Genomic DNA, 21054 nt, shown 5'->3' on the forward strand with positions numbered 1-21054 from the left:
TTCCTGCAGACTCAGCTTTTCAGTGTTGTGCTGCAGCTTTAGAAATCCCTGCCTGCAGTACACAGAAAGGGTCCTGCACTCCCACCTGCATGTGCCACTCACTAAACCTTGAGGAATGCCAGAAGGGAAGGAAATGGGGCTGGGACTGTCTTATATGCCTGACAAAAGGCAAGCCAGGGAAGATTTGGCATTAGTTTGGTTGAGCTTCTGTTTAAAAAACATTTCTGCTCAGACTGGCCAAGCATTTGTCATCAAGCTGTTGCTCCTTCTTGCATCAGTGACCCTTCATCTCACTGTTTCCCCCCAGAGCCTGTGCTAGCAGCGAGACAGAGAGTGAAGCTGGGGATATCATGGACCAGCAGTTTGAGGAGATGAATAACAAGCTGAACTCAATGACTGATCCAACTGGCTTCCTGAGGATGGTCAGCAGGAACAACCTATTGAACAGGTGAGAATGCAGCACTGCTGTGGGGATCAGCAAGCAGGAGATGTCTGGGTGATGGGCCTCTCTCTAAACTGCAAGTTTAGGTGCAGCCAGTGCTTGAGGGGAGAGCCAGCAAGGACTGGTCCCCATTGTAACTGATGATTGTCCAGAGGAAAAGCTGTTCTGAATTTGCTCTTCTCCTGGCCAAGGGCTGATTTTGAGACTCCAAGCAATTGTTTTCTCCCTGCTGTGTGTGAGATGTAGAGCTTGGAGGTCTCTCCTGCACACTTGTTATGGAAATACATGTTTCTGTTGATGTCAAGTGTTGTACCAATTAGGTGGGAATATGCCGCATTTCCAGAGTTACAGGATTGCACTAGCTGCAAATCTCCACTCATTTTCTGCCTCTTACAACTTGTTCTCAGCCTTTCACATGACTGTGCTGATTAGGGCTTAAGGCAACCATTTGGAAAGAAAATTGAGGACAGAATTTTTCCAGTGTGGCTGCATGATGCAACCCAGGGTTTCTGACTGGATCTGTGCTTGATTGTGGTTTATGAGCACAGGACACCCTAGGCCTTTCTCAGCTGGAAAAGAAAATATGATCAGCCTGGAGTGTTGTGAGCCACCATTGGAGCTTGTGAACTGTTACAGCATCCCCACAGAACTGGGAGCTGCCTGCTGGCACCAGCAACTGGCCTGGTTTTCTTTTCAGAATCCACAAGCATATCTGTTCAAGCTGCTGCACTGATGAAGGACTATGAGTACTTGCTAGTTTTGGATCACACAGGAAGATCCCCAGAACTGCTGAGATATTTTGCTATTTTATCAGGCTTAGAAAGAGAGGAGATTGTCCTGGTTACAGGGGGAAGTAGGATGTGATTCTGTTCCAGGGAATGCTAATCTTCAGGAACACTACCGTGGCCAGCCATGCCACATCTGTCTTTCTGCTTCACAGGAGCCACATACATTACTTTGAATCCAGACCTGGGAGCTTAGCTCAGGTGTCTTGTCAAGTCAGTAGTTTGCAGCTCTTAGGAACAGCCCAGGGATGGGGCATCCTGCAGCTTTGTATGTGTCAAGGCCCTGATGTGGATTTAGGGCTGCATCTTTAGCAAGAGTCTCTTTGAGGAAGGCTTGGTGGGTATCCAGCTTCCTGAGGCTGTCAGACCCCTGCAGCACCAGCCTAACTTCCAGCCCCCTCCCAATGGCTGTGCTTGGCCATGGGGAGTATTTAACTTGTCCAAAATCCTAATTAGTGCTAAGGCAGGAGCAGCTCTGTGCTGGTTCTGGGATGAACTCCCCCTTCTGCCTGGGCCCAGCCACTCATCCTCAGCAGGCAGAGCCAGCACCTGTGAGGCTGCTGGGCAGCCAGGTCACTCTGAGCCTGTTCTCTGAGGCTTTGCTTTGTTCCTGCATCCCCAAGACAAAGGCAGGGAGCAGAGCTAAGCCCTGCCTGTTTGTGCTGTTTCTCTGCTTGCTGCAGGCTAGGCTGCCTGTACAAAGGGTTATAAATCAGCAGCACTGCAGAGTCTGAGCAGAGGCTTCCAAATGAGAGATTTCACTGTTCAGATATCAGGGAATCCTCTGCATTGCAAGAGCAAGGTGCAAATCATCAGTGCACCTTTTGTTGGCTTCTTTGGGAGGAAAGGATGGGCTGGCCAGGGCTCCTGGTCAGCTCCACTTGCCACAAGAGATCTGTCCATCCTCCCCTGTGGATTTGCTCACTCTTTGTGTACACACACACACACAGAGGCAAGAGATGTGAGAGATTTATGGTGCTTCCTTGGATTGGTTCTCATAAAAAGCAATCTGAGTGGTGAAGAAATAAATCCAGAGCTGCTTGGCTGGGAAGCCCAAGATGCAGGAGGGCTTTGCTGATTGGAGTAATGAAGCCTCTATTCCCTGCAGTAAATGAGTGTGTGACAATGGCTGAACATGGGCTGTGGGGCTGGCAAGTGCTGCCTGATGGCAACAATCCTGCCTCATCAGGGAGGATTGGGGCACAGGGTCCTGGAAAACACTGGATATCCCTGCACAGATTTTCTTTCCTGATCTGATGTAAAAATCTGTGCTTCATAAAGCTGAACCCTGCAGTCGGGTGCTGCAGTGAAGTGTGGCAGATGGGTGTGTGGGGCACCAGCCTGTGCTGATCCCCTGTTGCACAAATCCCCCAGATGAGTTTCCAGCAGCTCTAGGTAGCAGCAGGAGCAGCATACTCGTACTGTCACTGGAATCTCTGGGTTGGAGAGCATGGACAGTCAGACACCAGGCTTCTGTTGGCATTCTGAGGTTATTCCTCATATTGCCCATAAGATGGAAATTCCTTGTGGGTGGTAAGAGCATTTTTTTCTTCAGAGAGCTATAGGTTTTAGGCATGATGTGAGCTGGGTCAGAAGGCTGGGGAGCGAAAGAGAGGGAAAAATGCAATTTCTGAATCTGTGTGTTGGTATGTATCAGAAATGGCTGGAGTATGTCCCAGGCCTCCCTACCTTTCCTTTGAGATCCACCTGCTAAAATGTTTTGGGAAGTTACCCTTGCCACATAAAATGGTCCCAAGCCAAGGATAACATTTCTGTGGAGCACAGCTGCTGGACCAGTGAGCCCAGACTGGGGCAACTTCATTTCCTCAGCAGAGCAGACACTTGTGGCTGCTGATGCCCGGAGATCACGTGCAGAGCTCTGTGGGACTATCAGAAATGGGCACCAGGTGTTGCTCAGCAGTGGCAGAAGTGCAGAATTTTGATGTCTCGTGGTTTGCCTGTTGTCACATTTCCTCTGGTATCACCAGGTTAGTTGGTGCTCAGCCCAAGTGCAGATCCTCCTGTGGCTGTGGTCAGTTGTCAGTGGGTCTCATGCCTGCCTGCACACAGCTGCTGCCCATAGGTGTGCAGGAGCAGCTGGGAACAGCACTTGAGGCACTGGAGTGTGGAGAGAAACTCCGCACAATGTCGTGTGCTGTCTGCAGCTGATCCATCCTGCCATTAATGTCACTGCTCACTGAGGTGTGAAGCTGAATGGGAGACTGAAGTCCTCCCATGAAGCGTCTTAGAGAGCAGAGTGCTCTGGGTGACAGGGTCACTGTCAGAAGTCAGGGCAGCTCAGATTCCTGCAGCTAACCTCTCCCTTGGCTTTTGCCCACAGGAGCTGTCAGAGCATGACCAGCCTGTTCAGCAGTACCATGTCTCCTGTTAAGGATGGAACATCATCACTTCCAAGGAGACAGACTTCTTTTAGCAAGCCCCCACTCCGTGCTCTCTACGACTTACTGATAGGACCCATGGAAGGAGTAAGGCTTTGCACAGACACCAAAACCCTCTCAGTGTGGGAAAGCAAGAACAAACAGCTTGGGGCTGGTTTCTGAAGGGTGGTATTTTCACAGAACAGTCTGGGGTGGAAGGGGTCTTAGGAACCATCTAGAGACAAAGATCTAGTCCTGCATACTTTCTTTTTTTTTTTTTTTTTGTGGGCTGCCAGTGTTTAAGCTGGAGCAAATTGCAGTGCCTTGAAGTAAAGCTTTCCTGGAGTGAAAACAAATTGTTTTTATGATACACTAGATGAATAAATTTCCACAGTTAGATGGGACCAGGAGCAGTTGCCACATTTTGTGCCCAGCTGCATGTTCCCTATTGACTGATCTCTCTGCTTCACTTCCATCCATAAGCTGCTTCCTGGTTAGATCTTTTGGTGACTCTGGGTTGATGATGATGTCAAGTGTCTGGAAGTGCAGGCCATGGACAAATCTGTTTGAGATGGTTTGCTCTTCAGAAGAAATGGCTTTTTAAAAATTCAGTATCAGAAAGAATATTCTCTGACAAAGGAAAGATGATGACAATACTGAAAGACATAGGTGGTGGGGGTTAGCCAGTATTTCAGGCTGGAGCAGAAGGAGCTGCAGAACCAGGGTGAGGCTGGGCCCCACGTGGGCTGAGGCCAGGATGATGACCCAGCACAGACAGGTCAATGCCCTCAGTGCTCCCTTGTCCCTGGGGAACTGGCTGGGCACAGGTGAGCAGCAGTCCAGCTGCACAGGACGTGCTCATGTGTCACACAGAGCGTGGTTCTGGTGTGGGTGTTTCCAAACTGACACGTGGTCACAGCAGAGCCTGATGCTTGGGAAATGCAGGCAGGGACATGGGTGCAATGAAAGGGCCAAACTAATTCTCTGCTCTTTCTTTTCAGGGTTTGATGCATTCCAGTGGGCCTGTGGGCCGCCACCGCCAGCTGGTCCTGGTTCTGGAGGGAGAGCTGTACCTCATTCCCTTTGCTCTGCTGAAGGGCAGCTCCTCCAACGAGTACCTCTACGAGCGCTTCAGCCTCATTGCAGTGCCCTCCATCCAGTCACTGAACCCCAGCTCCAAGGTCTGACACTGCTTATGAAACCTCTCCTGGGGGTGCAGGTCCTGGTACATGCTCACAAAGCAGCAGCTCTGTCCTGCTGTGCCAGACACAGCAACAGAAACCACAACCAGGCCACCCTGGGTCTGAGGAGCACGCTGAGCACCACAGCTCTGAAGTAGGTTCTGATGTAGTTCCTGCAGCACTCAATCACAGCCCCAGGCATGCCAGGAAGGACAAGGGGACTGGATCTTTTGGAGATCCTCCTCTAAAGGATTGCATGTGCTGGGTGTGGAACTACATGGCAGACTACAGAGATGTAGGTGTCTGTGATCTGTGCTGAGCTTCCTTGCCAAGCTGACTGTCCTGTCACATTGCTGGTATGTTCACCTCCATTTTAGCATTCTGAGTGGGGAAGGCCACTGATGTCTCAGGACACCAAAGCTATGAGGGAAAGCAAATCCCACAGGTGAATCCTGCAGCAGTATCTTCCTGCTGAGGTTTGGCAGCATTTCTAATGCTCAGGTCTCTGGGAGAATGCACCAAATCACATTTGCTCTTGCTGGGCAGTGTTTTGTGGCACATCTTGGTTTGCCCTGGGTTAAGCACAGTCAGTGGAACAGCAGAAGGGTCTGAATCTTGTCAGCATTACTGCTATTCCATTCAGCATCAGCTGTGTGCAGCACCTGCTGCTGGCAGTGCTGACACTGATCTTGGAAATACAGATATGAGGAACTGCTTAGTGAGTGACTGCAGGTGCTGTTCCAGGAATGTGAGAACCTGGAATCTTCTTTATGTTTTTAGCTCTGTTGCAGCCCTCAAAGGGACCTGGGCTATATCTGTGATCTGGGAATAGAAGTCTTGACCAGACTCAAACAGAGGTGTTCCTTGGAATAGTTAAACAGAAGAAACTAAGGAAATGCACTCTTCCTGTAATTATGACAACCAGACTTATGTTTAGAGCCAAAGGGACAGGATATTTTATTTCCAGCACCATAAAGACCAGGTCTTTGAACCCCATTTTCTCTTTCTCTTTCTGTCTGTAGTCCCATGTGAGGAAGAATACTCCTGCTTACTCCAGTTCTACCTCAATGGCAGCTGTGATAGGAAATCCCAAGCTCCCTTCAGCAGTTATGGACAGGTGGCTCTGGGGACCTATGCCCTCTGCAGAAGAGGAAGCCTATATGGTATCTGAGTTACTTGGCTGCCAGCCCTTAGTTGGCAGCTCATCAACAAAAGAGAGAGTCATGAGTGCCCTGACTCAGGCAGAATGTGTCCATTTCGCAACCCACGTCTCCTGGAAACTGGCTGCTTTGGTCCTGACACCCAACACTGACAGCAACCCAGCCAGCAGCAAGAGCTCCTTTGGGAACCCCTACACAATCCCAGAGTCTCTTAGGATGCAGGATGATGCCAGTGATGTGGAGAGCATCTCAGACTGCCCTCCTCTCCAGGAGTTCCTGCTTACAGCGGCTGATGTGCTGGATCTGCGTCTTCCTGTCAAGCTGGTGGTTCTTGGCTCTTACCAAGAGTCCAACAGCAAAGTCACTTCTGATGGAGTCATTGGCTTGACAAGAGCATTCCTGGCTGCTGGGGCTCAGTGTGTCCTTGTGTCACTCTGGCCCATTCCTGTGGCTGCTTCCAAAATGTTTGTGCACGCCTTCTACTCCTCTCTCTTAAACGGGATGAAAGCCAGCGCAGCCCTGGGAGAAGCAATGAAAACTGTGCAGAGCAGCAAGCAGTTCTCCCACCCAGCCAACTGGGCAGGTAGGAAGTCTTCTTCTGGACAAATCAGATGGGTTTCTAACTAGGGAGCTGCCAAACTATGTGAGCTAAGCAAGGAGCAGTGCTGGCAGGTAATTGGGAGCAGTGTGTGCCTTGTGCTTTCCCGGAATTCAGCCCCTGTGTCTCAGACTGTGATTCAGCTGAGTGTGGCTGAATGTCAGTGTCACAGGACTCATCAGCATTTCACTGGGCACAGTAGGTGGGTATGGATTGGGTATAATTAGAAGCAGTTGTGAGGTGAAGTGTTTCATGACTGGAAAGAAATAAAGTGCAGTACAGCAACTCCTTCTCTATGTTTGAAATCTCCAGGCTCACATTTCCTGTGTCCATGGGATGCAGTCAGCTGGAGCACACATACAGACTTTTTAATGGCAAATTTAGTGACACTTCAACAGGAGGCAGGAAAAGTGCTGCTAGAAGCAGCAGCAAGTAGCTGTGATTTTTGTGACATAAACCTTGTAGGGCTTATTCCTTTGGTCCTTTTAGGAGAAAGGTTTCCCTTGCTTCCATTGGGAATGTCTCAGCAGTATCAGCTCCTTGTGCAGTACTGGTGCTTGCTCCCTCTCAATTAGATCTGTACTTTGAGATATGGAATGACAAAGTCTTGGGAGTTCAGCAGTGCTGTGACAGGAATATGTGCAGATAAACTAATTTTTCTTCCTGGCATGAGGCCTGGTTTTTGAAAGCTGCAGGCATTCCCCAAATTGATTTTTGCACCAGCAGCAGAAGCATGTTCTTTAGCTCAGGAAACTGTGGTGAATATGGCTCTGGTGTGAACTGCATATGGCTGGAGGAGTGGGAACTTGTTAAAATGAGTCAGGCTGACAGTGATTTCAGGCATGTTGTCCAGCATCAGGATGTGGTTCAGGTAGCACCAGCTGTGAGCTGAGTTCAGGTTACGATCCACAGTTCAGTTGGGATTTTATTTTCCTTCCAAGATTTTTCTGTCTCAAAAGAAAAGAGCACTAAAAAGCCCCAAAAGTGACCACTTCCTAGGCAGAAGAGAACAAGTGTGGACATGGTGCTTGGCATTGCCAGCAAGCAGAGGCTTTCAGCTGCTCAGGCTGGCTGAGCTCCGCCCCTTCCATGGCACTGTGCAAGTTCATCCCACACAGTCCCTGACTTCCACTGCTGACCCTTGGCACTGGGTCTTGGACAGAGCAGCAGAGCCAGGAGCAGCTGCATCCTCACTGCATGAATGAGAAGGGAAATGTAGAGCTCCTTGTGCTGGCATCTGGGGTGTCTGGCACTGAATGGGGCATGAGCCAGGACAGGTTTCTGACCAGGACAGTGAAAACTTTCCATGTTCACAGTTCTGTTTTACGACCACTGTTGGCATGTGTTGATTTCTGCGGCTGCAGAGGAGACCTGGAGCATGCCTGGACAAGTTTAGCTGCAATCCAGTGGCTTTCTGCTTGCTTGAACAGGAAGACACTATTGATTTAATAGCAGGGGACAGTAAGAAATATCTAGAAACTTTCTGGAAGTTCAGTCTGCATGACTGGGCAGGGAGTAGGCAGCAGCTCTGCGAAAAGAATGTCCCTGTGCAGGGTACAGTGAACCACCATTCACTGGTCTGAGGGCAGAGGACATCTGTGTCTGGTTTGAGCATTTTCCATAACAACAGGAGGTTGACTGTCTCTCATTCTGAATCCTGCAGGCTTCATGCTTATTGGGAGTGATATGAAGCTGAACAGCCCTTCTTCACTGGTAGGACAGGCCCTGACTGAGATCCTGCAGCACCCTGACAGGGCCCGGGATGCTCTGCGTGTTCTCCTTCATCTGGTAAGGGAGAGGAAGTGCTGTCACAGCCACGAGTGTCACCACAGCCCACCCAGTCCTGAGACACCCTCACCTGAGGGCAGGAGTGGAGCCATGAGTGGAACAGCCACTGCCTGATGTGCAGCCACTCCCACTTGAAAAAATATCTATATACACCTTCATCCCCCCTCCCCTGCCATGATGTATCCTCTTGCAAAACTCTGGGTCAGTGTGGAAAGACTTGGACACCTAAGGAAGTGTTCAGTGCAAAAAGAGGCAAAGTAAGCAAAATCTTAGATTGTATTGTGACAGAATCTTCCCCAGACCCATCTGGTTTGCATTAGCTGTTGAATTGGGTTTCTGCTTAAGGGGTAAGCATTGGGATTAATTGTTTATACAGGGAAATAGCTCTGAACATGGCAGTCATGGAAACACAGAGCACAGTCACTGTTGTCTCTGTGTGTTTGGAAGATAAGAGGCCCTTCTGTCCCCATCTGTGCCACCAGTCTGTCCTGGGGAACAGTGGGACTGGAGCCAACTGCCAGGTGGCTGCAGTGATCACTCATGACTTCTAATACTTTTCTTCCCAATGCATCATCTGTGGTCTCACAGGAGTGTGAAGTATCCATAGAATAATGGAAACCTGTGAATATTGCTGGTCTTCCCAGTTGCTGGGTTTTGTGGACACTCATCTCTCTTTCCTGTTTGCTGTGTGGCTGCAGGCTCTTTGTCTGGTAATAAGCAGCCTGGAACCCCAAGGTGAATCATCTTTAGGGAGAAATGCAGCTGCCAGGCTTACAGGAAACTATCCCAGACAAACTGCTACTTCATTTCTTGTGGCGTTATTGTTCCCAGCGTCCCAGAGAATATTGACACTCATCACTGTGATGTTGCAGCTGTGAAAGCTGAGTTCCTGGAGCTTTTCTTTCCAAGGCACTAATGTCCTCTTGTGTGAGACAGGCCAGGATCAATCTTGGATCTGCTGTCTCCCAGCCTGCTGTTCCAGTAAAAAGAAGCAGTCAGTAGCAGCATCTTGTACAATAAGGTGTTTTATTTCCTCACAGGTGGAGAAATCACTGCAGCGAATCCAGAACGGGCAGCACAACTCCATGTACACCTCCCAGCAGAGTGTGGAGAATAAAGTTGGTGGCATTCCAGGCTGGCAGGCACTCCTCACAGCAGTGGGATTTCGGTTGGACCCACCAGCCAGTGGCCTCCCAGCAGCAGTGTTCTTCCCAACCTCAGACCCTGGGGACAGGCTGCAGCAGTGCAGCACCACCATCCAGTCCCTCCTAGGTGAGAGGAGGCAGCTGTGGGCCCTGGCCAGGCAGACATCAGCCTTTCACACTTTTCTGTCATGTCAGCATGTGAAACTGGGATATTTTACATCAATGAAATCAATGTATCTGGGAAGAAGTTCTAAAAGTAGATGTTAACTGAAAGTTTTGCCACAGATGAGAATCATTTGCTGCTGGGTCGAGTAAGCATGAGGTGACTGTTCCTCTCTCCCAGCTCTCAGACAGGAGACCTGTCATCAGATGCAAAATGGGAAGACCTTTTGCTTTCTGGAAATTGCTGCTGCTTCCAGAGCTGTCCAGTGATGTGGGGGAGAGGTTTTAGCAATTAGCCAAGTGTGTGTTCTGTTGAGGCTTGTTGCATTTCTTGCAGTCAAGAAACAGATACAGATGTTTCTGCTGATGTTTTTCAGGTTTGCCTAACCCTGCACTTCAGGCACTTTGTAAACTTATCACAGCTTCAGAAACAGGAGAGCAGCTTATCAACAGGGTGAGTTGGGGGGTTTTCCTCCTGTACCATGTTCCAAATGGCTCTTCCTAGGTCAGTAAATTCAGAAATATGCTGAATGGTTGATGCCCTGGTTTATCAACCCAGAGCTTGCTAGGAGACTTGAGGGTTGAAATTCTAAACTTGCCTGTTTGTGTGAATGAAAGTGTGTCCAGAAGGAAAATATGCAGGTGGGTTACTGGGCTGCATGGCCCTCGGACTCCCTGTTCAGTGACAAGTGAAGACATGATCCCTCCAGCAGTGTGGGAGAATTGAGTAGCAGATTCCTAATCGTGTTTGGCCATCCTGCCTAGGCCCACGTTGGCTGCTCATTGCCCACTGTATTTACTGAAGTCCCAAGGTTTGGTTGACTTTGGACAAGGCAAGGTCTGTCAGAAAACTCCCTGAGCCTGTGCTGCTCCTGTGTGTGCTCACAGCTCCAGGGAAGGGATTTCTGGTCTCTAGGAGAAGGGCAGTGCTACCTGTGGTGATGGGACTTCACCCTGCTCCCCTCAGCCTCCTTCACACTCTCCCCTCTCCTGTCTCTGGAGCATGCCTAGCCTGACCTGACCTTTCTCTGTGCCACCAGCCTGGCTGCTTCCCATTCCATGGTTCTTGCTGTCCTGAGTGCTCCTCTGATGAGGTTTCTCTTCATCATTTGCTTGCTTTAGTACATGGACACACTCACACAGGCAATTGGCCTGTATCTCACTGTCTTTCCCTTTTCCCCATGCAGAAACATCCCAGGCAATGCTGTGATGGGGAGCTGGGATTGGTTCTGTGTGGTGTCAGGCTGCCCTTGCTTTGGTCACACGGAGTCTGCATAAAAAGCCAGAGAAGAGCCCCAGCCTCTCTGTGACCTGCTGAGCAGCTCTGGCAGCCCACTGGGATGACTCTGCTCCAAGGAAAGGGTTCCTGTTAGGATCCTGTTAGGATCTGCAGCAGAGTTTGAGATGTTTGAGATGTTTCCAGTGTCCTTGGTGGTGTTTTGCCTCTTGCCTTGGCTCTCCTCAGTGCCTGAGATGTGTCTCAGGTTAAGTTCAGGGTTATCTCCCTCATGGCCACCCAAGGGACGCCAGGTCCACGGGGTGTGAAGAGGACAGTACAACATTCCCATGGCTCAAAATGTCTTAGAGTGCTAATGAGGTGGCTTCATGATTGCTGCCCTGCCTCAGATAATTAAATTACCCAAGGTAATTACCAAACAAAAGACACACTCACCCTTTCCTCGCTGCCCCACAGAGTAAATACTGGCAGGGATATTGCAAGTTTTCTTCCATAGCCCAGACCCCTGGCAGAACTCCCTTTTGCACCAGTTTATCCTGTTACATGTTGGTTTTCAGCAGCTCTCCCCTCCATTGTGGTTATTGCTGTTTTCCTCTCCTGCCTCTTGGCAGTTCATGGTGTGAGCAGCTGGGGCTCTGCTGTCCCAGAGGAAAGCAGACTTTGTTCCAGACAGAAGCAGGAGCTCAGACATTGCAGTCACTGGGTGCTGCTGGTTGGTTTTCCTCAGTGACCAGCACCACAGGGGAGTGAGTGCTCTTGGCATTAGTGAAGCAGCAAGGTGGGAGCCTGAGCAGCTGCACTGGACAGAAAATGCTTATTTTGAGTGCAAAAGAGAAGGCAGGAGCCACAAAAGAGAGAACTTCAGACTACTGCATGTACAAGGAAAAGTCAGGGATTTCTGCTTACACTGAGCACCAGTTCTGTGTCCCAGAGGAAACAAGAGAAGGGCTGGTTTATGTTCAGCCTCCTGCCAGAGTGTGGGTTGGCCGCAGTGTCTGCCTGCTAAGTGTCTGAGCTGTCATGAGCTGGGCACTCCCAGATTCCAGCTGCCTGTTCCCATGCTGTTGGATTCCCAGCTCAGGCCATTCCCATTGCTCCCTTCTTTCTCTGGACAGAGCATCTTGGCAGTCAGGGTGCTGGCTTGGCCATGGATGTGTCCCTGCAAGGTTCCTCAGCACAGGCACTTTGTAGCACAGAGTAACCCATGTTCTTTTCTCCTCTTTTCCTTTCTTGTTGCCTGCTGCCCGAAGGCTGTTAGAAATGTGGTGGGAATGGTGAGTATGATGTGCAGGGGGGGACACTGAGGTGCAGGGTGCAGTGCAGGGGTCACTGCACACCCTGCCCTGTGCTGCACCCTCTCTGCACCCTCTCTCAGGCCTGGGATTTGCTTCACACAGCTACTGTGGAAAAAGGCCTGTGTAAGCTTTTGTGGGTTGTGAGAGATGGGTGGTCCTGAGGTTAGCTGGTTCCTGATTAATGGCTTTCCATCCTTGCTGCCCTGGCTGTGTTGGTGAATTACACGGGATCCTGGCATCTTAATTTGTGTCAGATCTTCATAAACACATTTTCTCTCTAGCTTGCTACTCCTGTCCCTTGGGCACAGTTGAGAAACTTCTTTCCTGGAGGCCATGGAGATATTAGGAAAGTCTTCCATGGTTTCATATGACTTGTTCTGCCCAGTTAATGAGTTTCTTAGGATTTGCATAAGGAGTATGGCTCTGTCATGGAATGGGCTTTAGTAAACTTCTGTGAGCAGCCCCAGAGTATGTCTTTCCTTTTCTTTCCCCTCACAGATGTTCCTGCTGTGCTTCCTTCTTGCTCAGTTTCCACTGGCCACCCCCCAGCCCTCACTCCTGGTCTGTCCCTGCCTTTGCTGCTGTTCCAGGCTGTCTGATGTTGCTGTCCCTGAACTGTCCTTCTTCCCAGACCTTCCCATCTCACTGCTCTGTTCAGGAGCTGCAGCTGAACTGGGTGTCCAGGGAAAGGGTGTGCAGAGGGCATTGCTTTATCAGTGGCTGTAGGAGAAGCAGTGATGTGACTTGTAAGGGATGGCTAATGTCTGTATTGCTGTCTTCAGCTGCATCAAGTCCTGGTTCAACTTCAAGCAGGAGAAAAGGAGCAAGATTTCCCCTCTGCACCAATCCAGGTCTCCATCAGTGTCCAGCTCTGGAGGCTGCCTGGCTGTCATGAGTTTCTGGCAGCTCTAGGTAGGAAAACACTTCTTTCTGTTGTCTCTCTAAACCCATTGCAGGTGTCTCATGTGGGGTTTGAAACACTGATAAGATTCACAGCTTTACATTTGTCTGCCCCCTGCAGCTCAGCTTGCATTTGCCAAATTCCAAGGTCTGTGCTCTTCAGCTCTATTTCTGTGGAATTAATAATAAATTAATAATAAATTGTTTGGCATGTAGAACATTGTCCCCTGAGATGTGTTTGGTATATAATTTCCTGACAACTCCAAGTAATTTGCAGCTACAGAAGAGTTGACAGGAGTGATTTGTTAATGAGTGTGTGTGCTCCCAGTCCAGCACCACAAAGCTCCCAGCACCTGGAGAAGGTGTGCTAAACAGTAAAAAATAACAGACAACAAACTGCACGAGAGGTGAAGTCATCCTTCCGAGGGTGCTGCAGGCTGTCATACCTCTCTGTTCTGTGTTATAAATGAGATTTACTCTTATTTGAGACAGAGGGTCTGTCAGCTGTAATTTTCTGTTCCATGTCCCACTACAGGTTTTGACCTTTGTGAAGTTGGCCAAGAGGAGGTCATTCTGAAAACTGGGAAACAAGCTACCAGGAGGACCATGCACTTTGCTCTACAATCCTTGCTGGCACTTTTTGGTAAAGCTGCTCAGTGTGTTTTTGCTCTTGTGTCATCTGATGATTTGATCAGAATGGCTTCTGCTGAAATCTCACACTTGCATCATTGCAGAGGTCACACATGTGTCACACAGACCAGATGTGATACAGAGACTGGAGTAAATGTTATTTTTGTATGGGAAAGACTTGTCTGAGCAAAAGCTGGAGATAGAGTCCAGCGACTGGAGGACAAATAATTCATTCTTTGTGTTGAGATATAAAATAATAATGAACTGACAGCTTCCATTTAGGATACTTGGACAGAGGTTCTTGCCTGGGCTGTGCACTTCTTTTTCCTTACCTAAGTAGTAGCTGGATGTTCTGAGGTAGCACAGAGCCTGAGGGCATGTTCTGTAGCATTTTCTCTTAATTCTGCTAAATGTTACCTGGTTTTATTTGATTTTATGCTGTATCTAGGGGCATGTTTGTACTTCGTGTTTTTTTTTCCTTTTCAGATTCTACAGAACTGCCCAAGCGCCTTAGCCTGGACAGTTCCTCATCACTGGAGTCACTGGCTTCTGCTCAGTCTGTTTCCAACCCTGTACCCCAGTATCAAAACCCTCCATTCTCTCCTACCTGTCCAGACAGCCTTGCCTCAGATGCCATTTCTGTGTACAGCCTGAGCTCCATTGCTTCTTCCATGAGCTTTGTTTCCAAGCCAGAGAACATGCTGGATGGGGCAGGACACAGAGGGAGGCAGGATTATGAGAGGCCCAAGAATATCTATCCACACAGGTCTGTGGCCCAGAGCCAGCTGTCACCACAAGCCACTGCAGCCAGCAAAGATGAGGAAGAGTATGAAGGTTTCTCTATCATCAGCAATGAGCCTTTGGCCAGTTACCAAGAAAACGTAAAACCAAGATTTTCCCCTGATCACAAACAGCCCAAAACTAGTCAGAATGGAGGCATTAAAGCATCCATCAACTCCAAAGGGAGCATAAGTACTCCAAATTCTCCTGTTAAAATGACTCTCATCCCCAGCCCAAATTCACCTTTCCAAAAAGTTGGGAAACTTGCAAGCTCTGATACTGGGGAATCTGACCAGTCTAGCACTGAGACTGACAGCACCGTCAAATCCCAGGAGGACAGTAATCCAAAGCTTGATCCACAAGAGTTGGCCCAAAAAATTCTGGAGGAAACTCAGAGTCACCTCATTGCTGTTGAACGCCTTCAGAGAAGCAGCAGCAGCCAGATCAGCAAGAGCAGCAGCTCTGAGGATGGAGCTCCCAGCCCCGGTGGCGTGTCCGCCTTCCGCTCCTCGGAGACCAGCGCCTTCAGCCGCCCGCTCAGCTCCAGCCACAGGAACCAGGCTTCTTCACCTCTTGCAATCAAACCAAAGCCTCCAACAAGGAGCTCGTCCCTTCAGAAGGTGAGCTCTGGCTATAACAGCCCCACCACATCAGAGATGTCAAACAGAGAAGGCACGGGTCAGTACAGTGGGCAGCCATCTCCGAGTTGTGACTCACATGGGTCCTTAACTGAGCAGCCTCCCTTTAAACTCAAGTATCCCAGCTCTCCTTATAGTGCTCACATTTCTAAATCACCCAGAAATATCTCTCCGAGCTCAGGGCATCAGTCTCCTGGTGGCAGCACTCCATCTCCTGCTCTTTCCTATTCCTCAGCTGGTTCTGCTCGCTCAAGCCCAGCTGATGCCCCAGACATTGACAAATTAAAATTGGCTGCCATCGATGAAAAAGTGCAAGCAATTCACAACTTAAAGATGTTCTGGCAAAGCACTCCCCACCACTCCACTGGTCCAATAAAGATTCTCCGAGGAGCTCCTGGAACAATGACTTCTAAGAAAGATGTCCTCAGCTTGCTCAATTTATCACCACGGCACAGCAAAGAAGAAAGTGCAGAGAAGCTGGAACTGAAGGACCTGTCTATTGGGCAACACCTTGCTGCTTCACCACAGAAGATCCCTCCAAATGGACACAGATGCCCTGAAACCACAAATTCCATGACATCAGCTCATTCCTCACCTGGCAACACTCTGGGAGCCGTGCGTCCCCTGAGGCTGCCAGCTGGGAACGGGTATAAATTTTTGTCACCAGGAAGATTTTTCCCTTCCTCCAAATGTTGAAATATCCCGAGTACCAGCTGATGACTTAGAGTCTTGTTGAAGTATTTGCTTCTGCCCACTTGCCTTTACCAAAACAGAACCAGTATCTAAGCAGCCGTGGCCATGCCCTCAGCTGGCAGTGCGCAGGGATGGGACAGGCTGGCCTGCTGTTGCTGTGGGGGCACACGGCCTCACACACATGGGGGGTTTTTGTTTCCCTTATCAGGACCTTGGCCAGATTCACCTGATAACAGATTCTTTGTAGTATTCAGTATTTGCAGCAGCAGGTGCAAAGCATCTGGTTGTCTGCTCATTAAACACTGGCTTTTAAGCCACCTCCTTGTATTTCTTAACCAGAAGTTTTACAGCTGGCTTTTTGTACAGAAATAACACATATCAGGGGTTGGAGAGGAAAGGGAGAGGAAGCAGAATATTCCTGTGTACCACAAAGAACATAGGTACAGGTCTCTGCCTGGAGAAAGATGAGCCATTTACTCGACTGCTTTCAAAGGCTGACAGAGGAGAAGACCACATGCTTCTAGATACCTCTGCCAGGTTGGCCAAACCAGAAACTGCTGTCAGTAAAACTCCATAGCAGCAGGATCTGGCAGTACTGGTGCATCATTTAGAGACTGGTGAAACAAAGACAAGAGGAGAGAGGTGCCCCGTTCTAAAATCTGCATCTCAGGTAACTTTTTTGGAGGGAAAGCCCTCAGATGAGACTTTGCTGGTTGGTCTGCTCAAAGGAAATGTTTGGGGCTTAACCAACCAGGTGAGCCTGTGTGTGAGGTAATGAGTGTGTGTCAGAGAGACAAGTTCTGGTTTTATTGAGTGCTCTGGTCTCTCTGGCACACCACATTGTGAAAGTGAACTTTTTATCCTGGCAAGTTTTAGGCAGTACTTACCTCTCCGTCTGCTCAGTGAGCACAGAAAAGGATAGCAGATGCTGCAGCCCAGAACATTATTTTGCAGTTCCAGAGCAGGCAAGAATGTGACATCAGTGTGTGTGATTCAGACATCACCAGGCCAAAAAAATCTCTCCCTGATCCTGCTAAATCATTGCCAGGGCTCAGCACAGGCAGGTCTGGGAACCTTTTCCCTGCTGTGGGGGCAGGTTTCCTTTGGAGCAGGTGTGGAAACAAGTTTCATTTGGAGCAGGTGTGCCAGTGTTGGTGCAGCTGGAGGCAGAAGGCGAGGCAGCAAGCGGAGGGGCTGGATGCAGAACCTGAGTGCCCTCTGACATGAGGAGGAAAAGGGACCAAGAGCACCCCCAGGGCGACACAACCAGTCAGCTTCTCTAGGCTAGATGGGGTTTAGGAGCTGGGGCAGGCTGGAGATGGTTTCTAGGTGGCTGTGGAATGCAGTGCTGTGATCGGGATCCCAGTGATGGTTTGCATGCACTGAAGCCGTGGGGTGCAGCAGCATTGACCCCACCATGTGAGCTCAGATCCACACAAGGTATTCCCAGGCTGAGAAGTCAGAGCACTGTATCACCAAGGGTTTGGTGTCTATTCTGCACTCCCAGAACTGGCTGAGTGACTGAAGGCTAATCACTTCACCTCTCCGTGCCTCATCTTCCCTTTCTGTCTAAATGGGGATAGTAAATACTTACCTACCTACCTCACAGAGGTGTTGTGAGGCTGAATTCATTAGGCCCTGAGTTTTAGCTGGATCTGAAGTCAACTTCCAGTCTTGCAGCTGGATGGAGAGTGCAGGCAGCTCTGTGGACGTACCAGAGTACGTTGCTGATGCAGAGAATTGTACTTAGCATGGCTGGATGCTCTTGTTGTAAATGTGGATCTGATAATTTGTGATTTTCTTAGGGATCTTGGAGGAAAAGCATGATAGCAGGGCAGAGAATTCAGTTCTGATATGGAAACATGAGAATGCTTAGGCTCAGCTTACTCACAGGCATGATCAGATGTGTGCTGTGAGAATATTCTGGAGTCTGCTGGTTTCAGGAGAATTGTTTTCCTTTTCATTGTGGCAAGAAATGAACACAAGCACTAAAGGCAAAGGATAATACTGGGCTGGGCTGTTACAGCCAGCTAACAAGGGAGGGGAGATCACCAGAGTTTTCAGTGCAGAGAGGAGGAGTAGTTACCTACTCATACACAATGTAGCAGAACAGTTGAGTCAATCTGTTCAACTCATTATGGTGCAAGTTATTTGTCTGTACATGACATCTTCCTGTGATGGTTTGGTGCTAAACATCACCTTCGTGTCATTTGGCAGGAGAAATTAGAATAGTGGGCCAAAATGAGTCGGCACAGCGTCTGCCCCTTGTGGAGACAGAGATGCTGTTGATCATGCCACTTGCTGTGGTCACAGGACTGCTGAGAGACTTCATGTGACCTGCTCTGTTCCTAACCAGCATAAACTTTTTGAAACGACATCCCAGGAACACCCAGGATGGAAGTGGGCAGCTTTTTGTTTATAGCAACAGCAAATACTCCCTGTAGTGCTGCATAACACGCCAGAAATAAGCCTCTTTGTTGTAGTTTACTTCCATAACTAAAGGATCTTTTAACCTGTAGAAATTCTATGCTGCCATTTTGTTACAACCCATTTCTGTGCTCCAGCAGGTTTCATGCTGGCTTAAAGCTTTCAGACAGAGCTAAATCGGGGTGGGGGGTGTGGGGAGTGGTTCTTCTGTTGTTGTTTTTGAGGAGGGGGGAGCATTAGAAGCAGGGAAGGGTTCAGATGTAGAGAAAGTTCAGTATTTGGGGAATTTGATGTTGTATAAATATGGAAGGTGAGTGTCACTAGAACAAGTCTTTTGGGAAATAGGTCTCCGTTGACTTGGCACAGGTCACTTCCATTGGCTTGCCAGGAGCCATGAAATGCATGCTTACTCGTGGCTGGGAGACACTGCACACACCTTGTCCCTCACTCCTCCACCTCCTGAATGAGAAACAACCCCTTTGTGAGGAAAGAAAAAAAAAGAGTTTTATCAGGTTTGCCCAATTCGTGGAGAAATTCAGGAATTGAAAATCACATGTTCTCCATTTGCTGTTAGAATTCCTTCTGTGGGTTTAATGCATTTGTCGTTGTTGTATTTGTGCATGGTACAAGTGACAACACTGCGTAATACAGTGAGCAATAACAATTAGGTATTAACCACTTCCACATTAAACCTGCCACATGCAACCGTTCCCCAAGGCCACAGAATGTTTTGGTTTTGCCCTGTACGTTTTACTGTGTGAGATTTCAGATTTTTTTATTGACTGTCTTTAGCTCCAACTAAATGGGAACAGTAAACAACCCCAGTGATCAAAATCTAGTTTAATTTGATTTTGTTGGTTAGCCTGTACCTCTGGCCTGACATTGGTTTTCCTTCTGTTTAATCATACCTTACTGAAATAAGGAAAAAAGCATTGAGGGGGTGCTACACCCATGCATATCACTCTAGGCCATATTTTCTTTCATGAGGGCAAGCTCATTCTGTGAACATCTCTTCCAAGTTGCAGAACAGATCCAGGGGCACAGAGGTGTCTGAGAATCTGTTAGGAAGCATTGGTAGTTTCAGCTGGATGGTGATGATGGATTTGAGCAGTTTTGGGTTCTTTGCATTGCCATGCTGCCCAGCAGGGCTGCACTGTGTGTGGGCACTGGTCCCCTCAGCTGCAGAAGAGCACAGTGACCCAGAGAGGAGGATGCTCAGCAGAGGCTTCCCAGCAGCAGCCCTTCAGCACTCGCTCTCCCTACGTGCAGTGTTAGCCATGTTTGGCCTCTATGGACTTTCTTTGTAAATTAAAACTCTGTTTCCAGACAGCATTAAACTTTTTATATTATGAAATTTACCATGTAAAAAGATTTTCATATTTTTATTGAAATTGCTAAGGCATTTGGCCTTTTCTTCTTTGTGATTTCAGTGTCTATTAAAGCATGAGTTCTCTCAGTGCCTTAGTCTCTTAATCTGGAAGGATTTGGGGATGGGTGATTGTTGGCTCTCTGCTCTCTGCCCACACCCAGCTCCCCTGTGTCAGTGTCCTGTGGCAGAGTGGGGCTGAAACTCAGGGCAGCTCTCCTCAGCTCCCTCTGGAACTTCCCTCCTCTTTTTGTGCAGTGCAGTGTTCCTGTCACCATTGCTCACTGGAAATTGCTTTTCCTCCTCCTGGCAGGTGGTGGGAGCACCAGTATTTACTTTTATCGCTTGTAGCAGAGGACTGGAAGGGCTGGGAGGAGCTCTGAGGGTCGTGAGAGTGCTAAAGGGAGGAGAGAGTCCCCCCATACTGATGCCAGCTGAAACTGGATAAGTTAAATCCTTGTGCCCCCAGGTGAAAGATACCCTTGTACTGCAGGGAAGTGTTGGAGACACATGAAACTGAACCCACAGAGTTGTTCTGGGGCTGCAGCCTGCACACTCAGAGCAGCCAGGGGCCAGTGCAGTGCTGGTTGTGCCACAGGCTGAGCCTGGGCTGGAGCCTTGCCATGAGCAGCAGCTCCTGGGGCAGCGTTCCCTCCTCCAGAGGGGCTGTGCTGGAGTGGGCTCAAGTGGTTTGTGTGTGCCAGGCCTGGGCTCAGCAGGATGTGGCTGCTTGTGACACTGGTGTGTGGCAGGATGCAGCTGTAAACAGAGGCTTTGGGCACTAAGCAAACACCACACAAATGTTGTCCATATGGGGAAGGAGCAGCAGCAGGGCCTGCATGCTGCCAGCGTTCTGAAAAACCAAATAAAGGAAAATCCTGAATGCTTGGGGAAACTGATTTACAGCCCTGATCTCTGCTGCTCCTCATGGCCAGAGCCAGGGCAGGCCTGAGTCACCACTCAAGGACTTCCATGGAAGAGAAGCAGAGAAAAGAATGATGAAAACAATTCTGATCTCATTTGCTGCTCCTGTGTTTGTGAACATGTGGAATGTGTTGGAAGATTATTTACCTGAAGGAATTTGGTAACTGGATTCTGCTGAGGATTGTTTTGTGGTATTCACACCCCCCAACCACGAGCCTCTGTAGAACTTGTCCCTGTCACACTGCCCTGCACTGGCCGGTATCACACCTCTGAGGTACCACTGCAATTTCTCTCCTCCAGGTTTCTCACAAGGGCTCGTCCACCTGGGGCTGATTTCAGCCTTCTTTCAATGTTTCTGAGCTTTCAGACCTGCAGACTCCCTTTAAATTGTAATTTTTAGCGCCAGCTGAAGGTGAAAGCCCCAGCCCGGCTGAACCTTGTTCGGTTGTCAGGTCATTAATCCCTCTCCTTCCGTGACTGCGATGGAGGCGAAAAGAAATGGTTTCACAAGGGGGCGGCATTGAC

The 21054-nt window shown here is 49.0% G+C and overlaps 1 protein-coding gene across 1 annotated transcript in view; it reads left to right on the forward strand.

Annotated features, from left to right (window-relative positions):
* TTC28 (tetratricopeptide repeat domain 28) overlaps positions 1-19698 on the forward strand; it is a 108224-nt gene extending 88526 nt beyond the window's left edge. The window contains 11 exon segments of the mRNA XM_030958563.1: positions 308-448; positions 3569-3713; positions 4607-4786; positions 5809-6529; positions 8208-8332; positions 9373-9604; positions 10017-10093; positions 12127-12150; positions 12954-13083; positions 13607-13714; positions 14188-19698. Of these exon segments, the coding sequence (XP_030814423.1) occupies positions 308-448; positions 3569-3713; positions 4607-4786; positions 5809-6529; positions 8208-8332; positions 9373-9604; positions 10017-10093; positions 12127-12150; positions 12954-13083; positions 13607-13714; positions 14188-15815 (3511 nt within the window). The 3' untranslated portion in view covers positions 15816-19698.
* The last annotated feature ends 1356 nt before the right edge of the window (positions 19699-21054 follow it).

This window comes from Camarhynchus parvulus, chromosome 15 (assembly GCF_901933205.1).
Source record: "Camarhynchus parvulus chromosome 15, STF_HiC, whole genome shotgun sequence".
In the NCBI taxonomy this organism is placed as follows: Eukaryota; Metazoa; Chordata; class Aves; order Passeriformes; family Thraupidae; genus Camarhynchus; species Camarhynchus parvulus.